The following is a 13,035-nucleotide window of genomic DNA, read 5'->3' on the forward strand; positions in this document are numbered from 1 at the left end:
CCCTCAGGAAAATGGTGGAGAAAAGTGAAATCAGCCAGCACACCAAGTATACTTGCTCCTTCTGTGCAAAACCAGGATGAAGAGGTGAGCTGTGGGGACCTGGCATGAGAACAGTAGCTGGTGGTGCCTAGACCTACAACACCGTTTCTGCTGGCACAGTGAAGTCTGCCATCAGAAGACTGAAGTCTGCCATCAGAAGACAGAAGCTGCACAATTTGAAACATTACTAGCCTATAATAAATGGGTTAATTTATGTTAAAAAAAAGAAAAGGAAGCAATACAGTTATTTGCAGTTTTGAAGAAAGATTTATTTTTTTCTTAAAAGTAAAAAAAAAAAATTCCAATTTCAATAGCACTCTCAAAAGTCATAAGCCTCCTATCCTCACCAAGGGGAGTGAGGAAGTAAGAGTAATAGCTTAAGAAAATCAACCATAAAGTAAATGTATATAAAACATCTGTCCAGAAAGGTTTAATATGAGGTCCAGCACTTATACACTTAAAAACTCGACAACTGCATACTTGATATTCAAGCTCATAAAAACGTCTTTTAGACGTTTCTTGCTGATAAGAACCAGGAAGAAAGGAAATACAAGATTAGCTTTATGATAATAACTTATGGGTTGACACAAAAAAGAGTAGACAGTAAACTAGAAATTTTATGACATTTCACGTTTAAGCTGGTTCCCTGTCAGGAAATTTTCTGTCTTGATGAATGAAGTAGAACTTGGTCACATCTTAACAAGATTCAGAGAAAGGAAGTTCAAGTGTGAGTACAAGCTGCCATCTGCTGTGTTAAAATAAAGGCAACATGGGATTTTCCCCAAGTTAAAAAAATTCCTGTGGTGCACTTTTTGGATTATGGGAAGAACTGAATCCAAAAACATTTAACATAAAGCTAGACAACAGTCAACTAAATGAAATCACTACAAAAACCAAATACAGGAATAAGAAAGAAAAAAACATTTTTATGCTAACTTTTCAATTATTATTTTTTATATAGTCATCCTCAGTAAAATTGTCCTTGAAAGTGAAAATTAACAGACTGATGGTGTAGCCAGTGGACAGTCAGTGCTGTTAACCACCACTTGCTCATCCTCAGAGAGAGCATCACACAGTCCGCTCAAGACCCCACATGGGGTGCCGTGACTTATCTCCTTGTACTATAGCAATAGGGGCTGCCCTAGGTCACAGCAATTGGGATCAAGAGATATGTTTTGATTAAATATACTATATAGAAGTCTGTTTTAGGATTTCATGAAAATACTAATCACATTTTTTGATTGTTGTTAATCCTCACCTGAGGATATTTTTCCATTTAATTTTAGAGAGAGTAGAAGATAGGGGCAGAGACACAGAGAGAGAAATATCAATGTGAGAGAGACACGTCGATTGGTGGTCTCCTGCCCACATCCGGACCAGGGCTGGGGATCTAGCCTGCAACCAAGGTACATGCACTTGACTGGAATTAAACTCACGATTCTTCAGTCCAAGGGCTGGCGCTCTATCCACTGAGCCACACCAGCTAGGGCAATACTAATCACATTTTAAAATATGAGGAGAAAAATCATCCAAATTCAGAGCTAATTTAGCTATCACTGAACAGTTAAAAAAAAAACAACTGTAACAGTCCATTTTAAAATTTTCATTAATAAAGACACAAAGATACGTAGGATTGACATTCATCCTTCCTCATCACTGCTGCTCCAGGCATCTTCAAATGCTGGATTTAAATGTGATCTGGTTGAGGTCTAAAAAGGAGAGAAAGAAAGATTTGATTAATTTATCTCATGATTTTAGTTATGAATAAATATAGTTCACAATATACTTATGAAATATATCAGATAAAAAACAATTAGATATTTTGAAAGAAATAATTGTTAATTATAAAACAAAGGTAATGTAAGAAACACCTCACATACTATCCTACCTAATAAAGGGTAATATGCAAATTGACCATCACTCCAATACACAAGATGGCCACCCCCATGTGGTCAAAGATGGCCACCACAAGATGGCCAGCAGGGGAAGGCAGTTGTGGGTGGTCAGGCCAGCAGGGGAGGGCTGCTGGGAGGGACCAGGCCTGCAGGGGAGGGCAGTTGAGAGTGACAGGCCTGCAGGGGAAGGCAGTTAGGGGTGACCAGGCCTGCAGGGGAGGGCAATTGGGGGCAATTGGGCCAGCAGGAGAGCAGTTAGGCATCGATCAGGCTGGCAGGGGAGTAGTTGGGGGTGATCAAGCTGGCAGGCAGAAGTGGTCAGGGGCAATTAGGCAGGCAGGCAGGCGAGCAGTTGGGAGCCAGCAGTCCTGGATTGTGAGAAAGATGTCCGACTGCCTGGTGGGATCAGGTGTAAACGGGCAGTCGGACATCCCTCAAGGGGTCCCAGATTGGAGAAGGTGCAGGCTGGGCTGAGGGACACCGCTCCCTCCTGTGCACAAATTTTGTGCACCAGGCCTCTAGTATAAGATAACATAACTTCATTTTAAATAGACATACCAGACTTTATCTAAATTATCTACATTTCCCTCAAAGCAGTTACCTCACAACACATACATAACATGTGAGCTCATGAGAGTGTGTGCATGGGCACTTGTGCACCACACACACACACCATGATGCTATTGCTTAATGTATTTCTGCAACTCTTTGGAATTATCTGGAGAAAGTAACAAATTACCATCCATATAGCTAAGACTGAAATCAGGTCTACAGTCTGACTAGACAACTTTTTATTGTTTGGATGGACCTGACTTTTATAAATAAGCAAATATCCAAAAATGAAGAATAAGGTATTCATCAACCTGAGTAATACCATTTTTGGTTCAAAAAGTAATTTAGGTTATAAGCTGTGAGGTTTATTTATTTATTTTTTATGGTTGGTAAGGGGGTTCAGAAGCAATGCAAAAATGTGTCAGAAATGGTAACATGTTTGTCATTAGCACTAGGTTTCCCTGGGAGTTTTCTTGGGTGCATGCATTTGGGTGATGATTATTTAAAACAATAAAACATCACAGTATTCTTACAACTTTAGAGTCATACCTAATAAAGGTAATCAGAAACTAGAGGAATTTTAATTATTTGTGGTATTTTTAAATCAACTCACTTTTTTAGGAAACATTTTAAATGGTTACCTTCTTATTCTCTGGCAAATGACTGAAAGGCTTTAAGATGGTCTCATTTTTTTTTTTTTTTGAGTGTCCGGGCATTATGAGCCAGGTTTACTTCTTATTCTGCAGCTTTTACATTTGCTACAAGGCCCCAAATTACCACCAAGACTACTCAGATTATCTTACATGTATTGCTTTTTACAACATACAGCAATATTTTATGATAAGGGTAATCCCTAGTGTATGTCTGAGAATGTTCATTTCCTTTTTGATGACCAGGATGACAAAATTTTATAGTTCAAACAATGATAATGGTAGAAAAAGTAGACTTTCCAGTAAATACCCAGAGTATCAGCCAGGATGGTTGTAAACAATATATTAATTTAGGTATTCTTTATCGCTGTCCTATAGCTCAGAGTCTATTACTAACCTAATGTTGGCTATTATCACTATTAACTATTACTAAACCTAATGTTGACTGTCATCACTTAGGTATACAAATGAAATTCCATTGTACCTCAAATGTCCAGATACCAAACTGTTACGAAATTTCAGCTAACTATTCACTTATTCCTCGCAGCAGTCTATGTGTTTGCAAGAGTAGCATACTTAACTGTATTCATTTATTCTTTCATCCAAATGTTTACTGGGGTTATAACTTAACTACTAGGTTATCTAGTGAGAGTTTATTCAAAGATGCATTGTCCTTAAGGGCAAGGTGATTCCTTGTCCCTACTCTATCTTTGGAAGTCTTTAACTCTGCCTTACACATCTACCAAAAACATCCCTAGTTGGATAAAGCATATAAAGGTCATGCCTCCAAATTCCATTATGGAAGACCATTATGTAACCTATTAAACATTTAAATTTCATTTTGGAGACTCAACAGACAGGTAAAATTATATTTTACTGTATATTATTTTTGAGCAAAGAAACAAAAATAATTAAGTGAAAATTGAAATGTAGTTGTATATAAACGTTACTGTTTACAGTAGTAACAATACAGTAGTAACATTACTTCTTATACTGTAATGTATTATAGGAAGTGTATTTTATTGCTAAAAATCACAAATAAAACATCATACTTTTAGTTAAAAGCTGCAGTAAAAATATGGATGGATGTGGTACACATATTACTGGCTTGGGACTCACTGATTAAGTGTAACTACCAACAGTTTTCTCTACAACATCTCCTCCTAGTGGACATCCTTCCTATGCTTGAACATCTCTACCTTACCAGGCTGCCTGTTCTATTGACAGATAACTGCAAATGTCATGGAGATCGGAAAGCATGAGTTTAGAGTGGATCTAATCCAGGTCCAAAAACTGGGAAAGAAGAACAGAAACAAGCATCTACCACACATACATCTTGATAAATCCTAAATTTCTTAATGGTCATTACTGGAAAGTCTTCATAGGTAGAATATAGGGTTGTTAGTGTCAGCAAGTAATTATACACTTGCATAAATGATAAATAAAACAGTTCTATATTGTGTGACCCAAAATGAAGTAAGATTCTTCGTGAGAGGTCAGATTTAGACTATAATGTAGTTGACCTATAGATCTCAGAAAGGAAAAATTGATTAAGAGTTATATAGGCTTGCTTTGACCACAACCATTTTAGGAAGAAGAGGCCAAAAGGCAGATTACTGATATAATAAAACAGCCTGTCAATTAAATAACAGAATTTATACTTCAAAACCATAAAATTTGTTCCTATTATCCAATGCCCATCAAGTTTCTAATGCAGAACTAAATTCCTCCCCTATCTAGGATTTCAGAAGAAACACCCATAATGGATTATATCTTGGTTGATGGGGAAGTAAATCTCACCTCAGGGTGAATCTGAAAGGGATCCTAAAAACGATTTTTGCTTTAATGATATAAACTTGTCTCAGACCACTAATAAATGGCAAAATGGGGATTCAAATCCAGTTACCTACCAGTTTTATTATTACTTAATTTACCTGAAACTAAAGACTAAGTGAGTGTGTGTATGTGTAGTTGCCTCTCTGGGAAACTGCAGGAGTTACTTATTTTATAGTTGAGATGGAAAACATTTAAATATGAGTTAAACAGTAAATATACATGTCAGGAACAGAGTCTTGTATAGACGGACTTCTCCACTGGGTATCTGTAAAATGATAACATTCATGTTCTACCTACATTCACAGAAATCTTTCAAACTAAAGTTCTGTGAAAATAATCTTAGCACATACCATTTTATATTAATACTAGAGGCCCGGTGCACAAAAATTTGTGCACTCGGGGTGGGGGGGAGTCACTCAGCCCAGCCTGCATCCATTTGCAGGACCACTTGGGGATGTCCACCTGTTGACTTAGGCCCACTCCCTGGGGGATCAGGCCTACGCTTGCAGTCAGACATCCTTCTGGCAGTCAGGGAGCCCTCGGGGGATGTCCAACTAAAGGCTTAGGCCCCCAAGGGATTGGGCCTAAACCATTAGTTGGACATTCTTAATGCTGCCACGGAGGTGGGAGAGGCTCCTGCAACCACCTCTGCGCTAGCCAGCTATGAGCCAGCTTCTGGCCGAGTGGCACTCCCCATACGGAAGTGCACTGACCACCAGGGGGCAGCTCCTGCATTGAGCGTCTTCCCCCTGGTGGCCAGTGCGCATCATAGCAACCGGCCATTCTGCCGTTCAGTCAATGTGCATATTAGCCTTTTATTATTATTATATAGGATGTCCCTATTTCCCCCCTTTTGCCCCCTCTACCCAGCTCTTGCCCCCCACTTCTCTCTGGCCATCACCATACTGTTGTCTGTGTCCATGGGTTGTGCATATATTTTCTTTGGCTAATCCCTTCTTTAAATTCACTTCTTTAAATTTTTATTTTCAGATATATTTTCTATTATATCATTTAGAATTAAGATTTTTAATTGAACCCTTGTAAATTTTAGCACAATTTAATAAATTATGCTAAAAGCAATTAGGAGGTTTTTCATGTAATGCAGATAAATTTCAATTAATATTTTATTAATTTTTAATTTTTTAATATTTTAATTTGAAATAATCTCATACATGTAAAAAAACTATAATATACTACAGCATATTATATGTACCCTTCACCCAATTTCTTAGGTGTTAATAATTTAAACATAACCATTATACAACTAACAAAATTTGGAATATATTTTTCTTATAATGTCTTTAATGTTACTTAATCCATTTACTTTGTTTTTGTTAATCTTCACCCAAGGATATTTTTCCATTGAATTTTAGAGAGAGTGAAGGGAAAGGGAGAGACATATTGATTGGTTGCCTCCTGCACATGCTCTGATAGGGACTGGGGATCAAGCCAGCAACTGAGGTACATACCCTTAACTGGAATCTAACCTGGGACCCTTCAGTCCACGGGCTAATGCTCTGTCCACTGAGCAAAACAGGTTGCAGCTTAATTCATTTACTTTTAATCTATATGTGTCTTTATATTTAAAGTGGGTTTTGTTCTTGATTCACCCTCATAATCTGTCTTCTAATTGGTGCATTTATGCCACTGACTTTCAGAGTGCTTACTGATAGAGTTACTACCATATCATGCGGCTTCTGGGGTCACCCACGGGGCCTGGATGGTGGCTCACGATGGCGGCTTGCGCTGTCCTGCCCTGCCTGCAGTATGCAAATTAGCCGCCATCTTTGTTGGCGGTTAATTTGAATATCTTGCTGATTAGCCCATGGGAGGCGTAGCAAAGGTATGGTCAATTACCATGTTTGTCTATTATTAGATAGGAGGATGAGAATGATTGCTATCTTAAAGCAAAACAGTATATTTTGAAAGATAAGGATTTACAGCTCTAAAACAAAAATAAAGCTAACTTGCGTATCTCTATTTTATTTTCTCCTTATTCAGGTGAACTTCTCATATACAAAAATTGTTCTAGATGAGGAGTTCAAACTATGACTACATAATAGGGAAATAAATAATCATAATAACATCCTATCTTTATAAAATAAGCATTTTAATTTTCTTCTATTGTCCTTTTTCCAAACATACATCATAGTAGATTAACTTTTATTTTCATTTGGTAAATTATTGTTATACTTCCTAACTGGATCTATACTGTTTTAACTTGGATTTAATGTATATAGTGATTTCCAAACAGCAGGACATAGTAATTAAATAATAATGCAAAATAAATGGCTGAATCAAATTACTTAGCCACACTGAGCTTTCTACAGAAGAATATTCGGTCACTTAAAGCTGCTATGCACTAAAACTAAACAGGGCCATAATAAACCAATTAGACACATGATGAAATCTGGAGATATTCATACAGCGTTTAGCCAGCCACTTGAAGATTTGTCATTGTCTTTTTTTTCTCTTTCATTTAGATTAGGGCCAAAATAAAATAATTAACAGGCAATAAGGCGATTAGCAGTGCTTGGTAAAAGAATATCTTTGGTACGAAAGATATCACCTACAGATAGCTTGACATAAATGGCCGGTTGCTCAGTGGTTAGAGTGTCAACCCATGGACCAAAGGGTCTCGGATTCAATTCTCCATTAGGATTCAATTCTCTGTCAAGGGCATGAACTTCGGTTGCAGTTTCAATCCCTGGCACCTGAGGTCGCTGCAACATGTGGGAAGCAACCAATCAATATGAAAGAGACACATTGATGTCTCTCTCTCTCACTTTTTCTCTTTCTCACTTTCCCTTTCTCTCTCTCCCTCTTCCTCCGTTTCACTCTCTCAAAAAATCAATGAAAAAAATATCCGCACGTGAGGATTAACAACAACAGCAAAAAGTAAAATAATACAGAGTCTACTACTTAAGACTATGGATTCATCTTTGTTTACACATCACATTTTTAAGGCATTTTAGTCATACTGTCATATTTGTACCAATTTATGCTCTAAGATAGGAACTAACAGACTGCTTGCTATGTAAATTGGTAATATTTGACAGTATGAAAAAAGAGCCTTAGAAATGTCACCTATTCTATCCAAAGAAATAATCAGAAATATAAATAATTTATGAACATCTCTGATTTGTTAATAATGATCAAAAGAAATGCCTATATAAATGAGTAAATATTTACAAGTAAATTGTGGTATATAAATGACAGAATGCTATATTATTAAAACAATAGTTATTAACATGAAAAAGGCTTATTGTACAATATTAAGTGAGAAAAGTAGGATACCAAGTTGTATGTCCAAGCATGATATTAAATGTGTTAAAAAAGACACATGCACAGAAAAAAGTAGTAAATAAAAATGTTAGTAATTAATTTAACTTTTAGAAATTTGTTCCTCTTTTAATATTTTCCTGAAATTGTCAAGTGTCTTATAAAAGGCAAATTATTTTTAAAATCAGAAAATAGAAAGAAATGCTTTAAAAATTTCTCCCACATAAAGTAAATAAACTTTTCTTAATGATTTAGAAGTCACTGTACAAATTTGTACAAATAATATTTACCTCCTCCTCATCAGGCACTGGTTCATTTAAGGATGGTACCCAAGCAAGGATATTGCAGTCTCTGCTACCACTGTAAAGTTCCTGTAACACAGAAAGCAAAGATGTGACTGTGAGTTAATTTAAAGCTGGTACTAATTTGAAACACTTTAACCACTCATATTCAATATAGTACTGGAAGTCTTAGCCAAGCAATCACATGAGAAGAAAAAATAAAAGGCATCCAAATTGGAAAGGACGAAGTAAAACTGGTCTAAAAACATGTCATTATTTACAGATGACATGATACTGTAGAGAACCCTAAAGATTCCACACACACACACACACACACACACACACACACAAAATACTGGAACTGATAAATTCAGCAAAGTAGTATGATACAATATAAATATCCAAAAATTGCTTGCATTTTATATACCAATAATGAACTATCATAAAGGGAAGATATGAAAACAATCCCACTTATAATTGCACACAAAAAATAAAATACCTAGGAGTAAATTTAACCAAGGAGGTAAAAGATGTGTACTTGAAAAATTTTAAAACACTGAAGAAATGGAAAAAGACATAAATAAATGGGGGTATATACAGTGCTTTTGGATAGAAAGAATTAATACCATTAAAATGTTCATACTAACCAAAGCAATCTAAAGATTCAGTGCAATTCCTATCAAAATGCCAATGGCGATTTTCACAGAACTGGAACAAATAATCCAAAAATCTACACTAATAAAAGAGAAAAATGGTAATTGGCGTACGACGATACCCTTTTCATTGGCTAATCAGGGCTATATGCAAATTAACTGCCAACTAAGATTGGCAGTTAACTGCCAACAAGATGGTGGCTAATTTGCATATGTAGGCACAATGCAGGGAGGCGAAAGGGAAAGCAGGAAGAAGCCCCCTGCCACTGACAGTGATTGGAAACCCAGGGGGGAGCTAAGAGCTGGGGGGCAGGGCAAAGGCGGCCCATGGGCCGCCTTTGCCCTGCCCCCCAGCCATGATCGGAGAATCAGGCGCCTTTGCCGCCCTGGCCAGTGATAGCAGGAAGTAGGGGTGGAGCCAGCGATGGGAGCTGGACACGGTAGAAGCTGGCAGTCCCGGGAGCTAGGGGTCCCTTGCCTGGGCCTAAAGCGGAGCCCACGATCGCGGGGCCGCTGCAGCTGCGGGTCCCCGCTGCCTGAGCCGGACGCCTCAGCCAGAGGCGTTAGGCCTGGGCAGGGGTCGGCCGATCCGGTGATTGGTGATCAGAGGGTGATGAGGGTCAACTCCTCTGGCCGAGGCATCAGGCCTGGGCGGGGGGCTGAGCCGGGGATTGGGGAGATATGATGGTCCCCTTGCCCAGGCCTGAAGCCTGGGTCAGAGGCGTCAGGCTTGGGCGGGGGAGGAGCAAGCGATCAGAGGGAGATGGGGGTCCCCTGCCCAGGCATGATTCCTGGGCCAGAGGCCTCAGGCCTGGGCGGGGGCCAGAGCCAGTGATCGGGGGGAGATGGGGGTCCCCTGTCCAAGCCTGACACCTCTGGCGGAGGCATCAGGCCTGGGCAAGGGGCTGATCAGGTGATCAGAGGGTGATGGGGGTCTACGCCTCTGGCTGAGGCATCAGGCCTGGGCAAGGGGCAGAGCCAGCAATCGGAGGGGTCTGGGGGTCCCCTGCCCAGGCCTGATGCCTGGGCCAGAGGCATGAGGCCTGGGCTGGGGGCAGAACCAGTGATGGGGGGAAATGAGGGTCCCCTTCCCAGGCCTGACACCTCTGTCAGAGGCATCAGGCCTGGGCAAGGTGCCGATCCTGCGATTGGAGGGTGATGGGGGTCAACGCCTGAGGGCTCCCAGTATGTGAGAGGGGGCAGGCTGGGCTGAGGGACACTCCCCCCCCCCAGTGCACGAATTTCGTGCACCGGGCCCCTAGTGTATATATAAAACAAAAGACCCCAAATAGCCTTAGCAATCTTGAGAAAGAATAACAAAGCGAGTTATCACACTACATGATATCAAACTCTACTAAAAGGCTATAATAATCAAAATAGCATGGTATTGGCCTAAAAACATATACATAGATCAATGGAACAGAATAGAGAGCCCAGAAATAAACTAATCCCTATATGGTCAATTAATATGTGATAAAGAATGTAAGAACATACAATGGGGTAAAGACAGTCCATTCAATAAAAGGTGCTGATAAATTTAACATGAGAGAGAAAAAAAAGAGAAACTAGAAGGCCTTCTTATATCATACACAAAAATAAACTCAAAATGGGTTAAAGAATTAAATGTTAGTCCGGCCGCTTGGTTCAGTGGTTGAGTCAAGAAGTTCAAGGTTCGATGCCTGGTCAGGCACATGCCCAGGTTGTGGGCTCAATCCCCATGGTGGGGCATACAGGAAGCAGCCAATCAATGTTTTTCTCTCATCATTGATATTTCTATCTCTCTCTCCCTCTCCCTTCCTCTCTGAAATAAATAAAAACATATTTTTAAAAAAGAATTAAATGTCAGACTCAAAACCATAAAATTCCTAGAAGAAAACATAGGAAGTTAAATCTCTAATATTTCTCGTAGTCATGTTTTTTCTGATATATCTCATTGGGCAAGAGAAACAAAGGAAAAAAATAAACAAATGGGACTACATCAAACAAAAAAAGCTTTTGCACAGCAAAGGTAACCGTCAAGAAAATAAAAAGACAACTTACTGAATGGGAGAAGATATTTGCCAATGATATATCCAATAAGGGGTTAATATCTAAAATTTATGAAGAACTCCTACAACTCACCAATAAAAAATCAAACAATCCAATTTAAAAATGGACAAAGAACCTGAATAGACACTTCTCCAAAGAGGACATACAGATGGCCAATAGACATATGAAAAGATGATCGACATCACTAATCATAAAAAATGCAAATTAAAACCACAATAAAATGTCACCTCACCCCTGTCAGAATAGCCACCATCAATAATCAAGTACTGGTGAGGATGTGGAAAAAAGGGAATCCTTGTGCACTGCTGGTGGGAATGCAAATTGGTGCAGCCCATACAATATGGAGGGTCCTCAACAAATTAAAAATGGAACTGCCTTATGAACTAGCAATTAAATTTCTGGGTATATACCCGAAGAAACCCAAAACATGAATTCAAAAAAACATACGCATCTGTGTGTTCATTGCAGCATTATTTACTATAGCCAAGATATGGAATCAACCTCAGGCCCATCAATAGACACGTGGATAAAGTGGTGGTACATATATACTATGAAAGGAAAAAGCTTCCCATTTGTGACAGCATAGAGAGATCTAGAGGGTATTAGGCTAATAAGTCAGAGAAAGACAAATACCATATGATTTCACTTATATGAGGAATCTAAATCTACACTAATAAAAGAGAAAAATGGTAATTGGCGTACGGCGCTACCCTTTTCATTGGCTAATCAGGGCTATATGCAAATTAACTGCCAACTAAGATGGCAGTTAACTGCCAACAAAGATGGCAGCTAATTTGCATATGTAGGCACAAAGCAGGGAGGCGAAAGGGAAAGCAGGAAGAAGCCCCCTGCCACTGACAGTGATCTGAAACCCAGGGGGGAGCTAAGAGCTGGGGGGCAGGGCAAAGGCGGCCCCATGATCGGAGAATCAGGTGCCTTTTCCGCCCTGGCCAGTGAGAGCAGGAAGTAGGGGTGGAGCCAGCGATGGGAGCTGGGCACGGTAGAAGCTGGCAGTCCCGGGAGCTAGGGGTCCCTTGCCTGGGCCTAAAGCGGAGCCCACGATCACGGGGCCGTTGCAGCTGCGGGTCCCCGCTGCCTGAGCCGGACGCCTAGGCCAGAGGCGTCCTGCAGGGGCAGGGGTGGAGCCTGCGCGATCGCGGCGCCCCCCGCTGCCACTGTGGGTCCCAGTTGCCTGGGCCGGACGCCTAGGCCAGAGGCGTTAGGCCTGGGCAGGGGCAGAGCCTGCAACCGCGGGGAGTTGGGGGTCCCCTGCCCAGGCCTAACGCCTCGGCCAGAGGTGTTAGGCCTGGGCAGGGGCAGAGCGGGAGATCGCAGGGAGCTGGGAGTCCCCTGCCCAGGCCTAATGCCTCAGCCAGAGGCGTTAGGCCTGGGCAGGGGCGGAGCCTGCAACCGCAGGGAGCTGGGGATCCCCTGCCAAGGCCTGACACCTCTGCTGGAGGCCTCAGGCCTGGTCAAGGGGCTGATCTGGTGATTGGTGATCGGAGGGTGATGAGGGTCAACTCCTCTGGCCGAGGCCTGATGCCTGGGCCAGAGGCATCAGGCCTGGGTGGGGGGCGGAGCCGGGGATTGGGGGGATATGATGGTCCCCTTGCCCAGGCCTGAAGCCTGGGCCAGAGGCGTCAGGCTTGGGCGGGGGGTGGAGCAAGCGATCAGAGGGAGATGGGGGTCCCCTGCCTAGGCATGATTCCTGGGCCAGAGGCCTCAGGCCTGGGCGGAGGCCAGAGCCAGTGATCGGGGGGAGATGGGGGTCCCCTGTCCAAGCCTGACACCTCTGGCG

At 41.1% G+C, this 13,035-nt stretch overlaps 1 protein-coding gene across 2 annotated transcripts in view; it reads right to left on the reverse strand.

The window, feature by feature from the left end:
• Positions 1-289: 289 nt before the first annotated feature.
• The window catches only part of ERCC8 (ERCC excision repair 8, CSA ubiquitin ligase complex subunit), a 42,564-nt gene continuing 29,818 nt past the window's right edge, over positions 290-13,035 (reverse strand). For both annotated transcript variants that reach the window (XM_081090166.1, XM_081090165.1), the window contains 2 exons: positions 8,545-8,625; positions 290-1,748 (listed from right to left, as the gene is read on the reverse strand). In XM_081090166.1, the coding sequence (XP_080946292.1) occupies positions 1,680-1,748; positions 8,545-8,625 (150 nt within the window). In that variant the 3' untranslated portion in view covers positions 290-1,679. The remainder of the gene's footprint in view (positions 1,749-8,544; positions 8,626-13,035) is intronic.

Source organism: Myotis nattereri (assembly GCF_964212035.1).
Source record: "Myotis nattereri genome assembly, chromosome: 4".
In the NCBI taxonomy this organism is placed as follows: domain Eukaryota; kingdom Metazoa; phylum Chordata; class Mammalia; order Chiroptera; family Vespertilionidae; genus Myotis; species Myotis nattereri.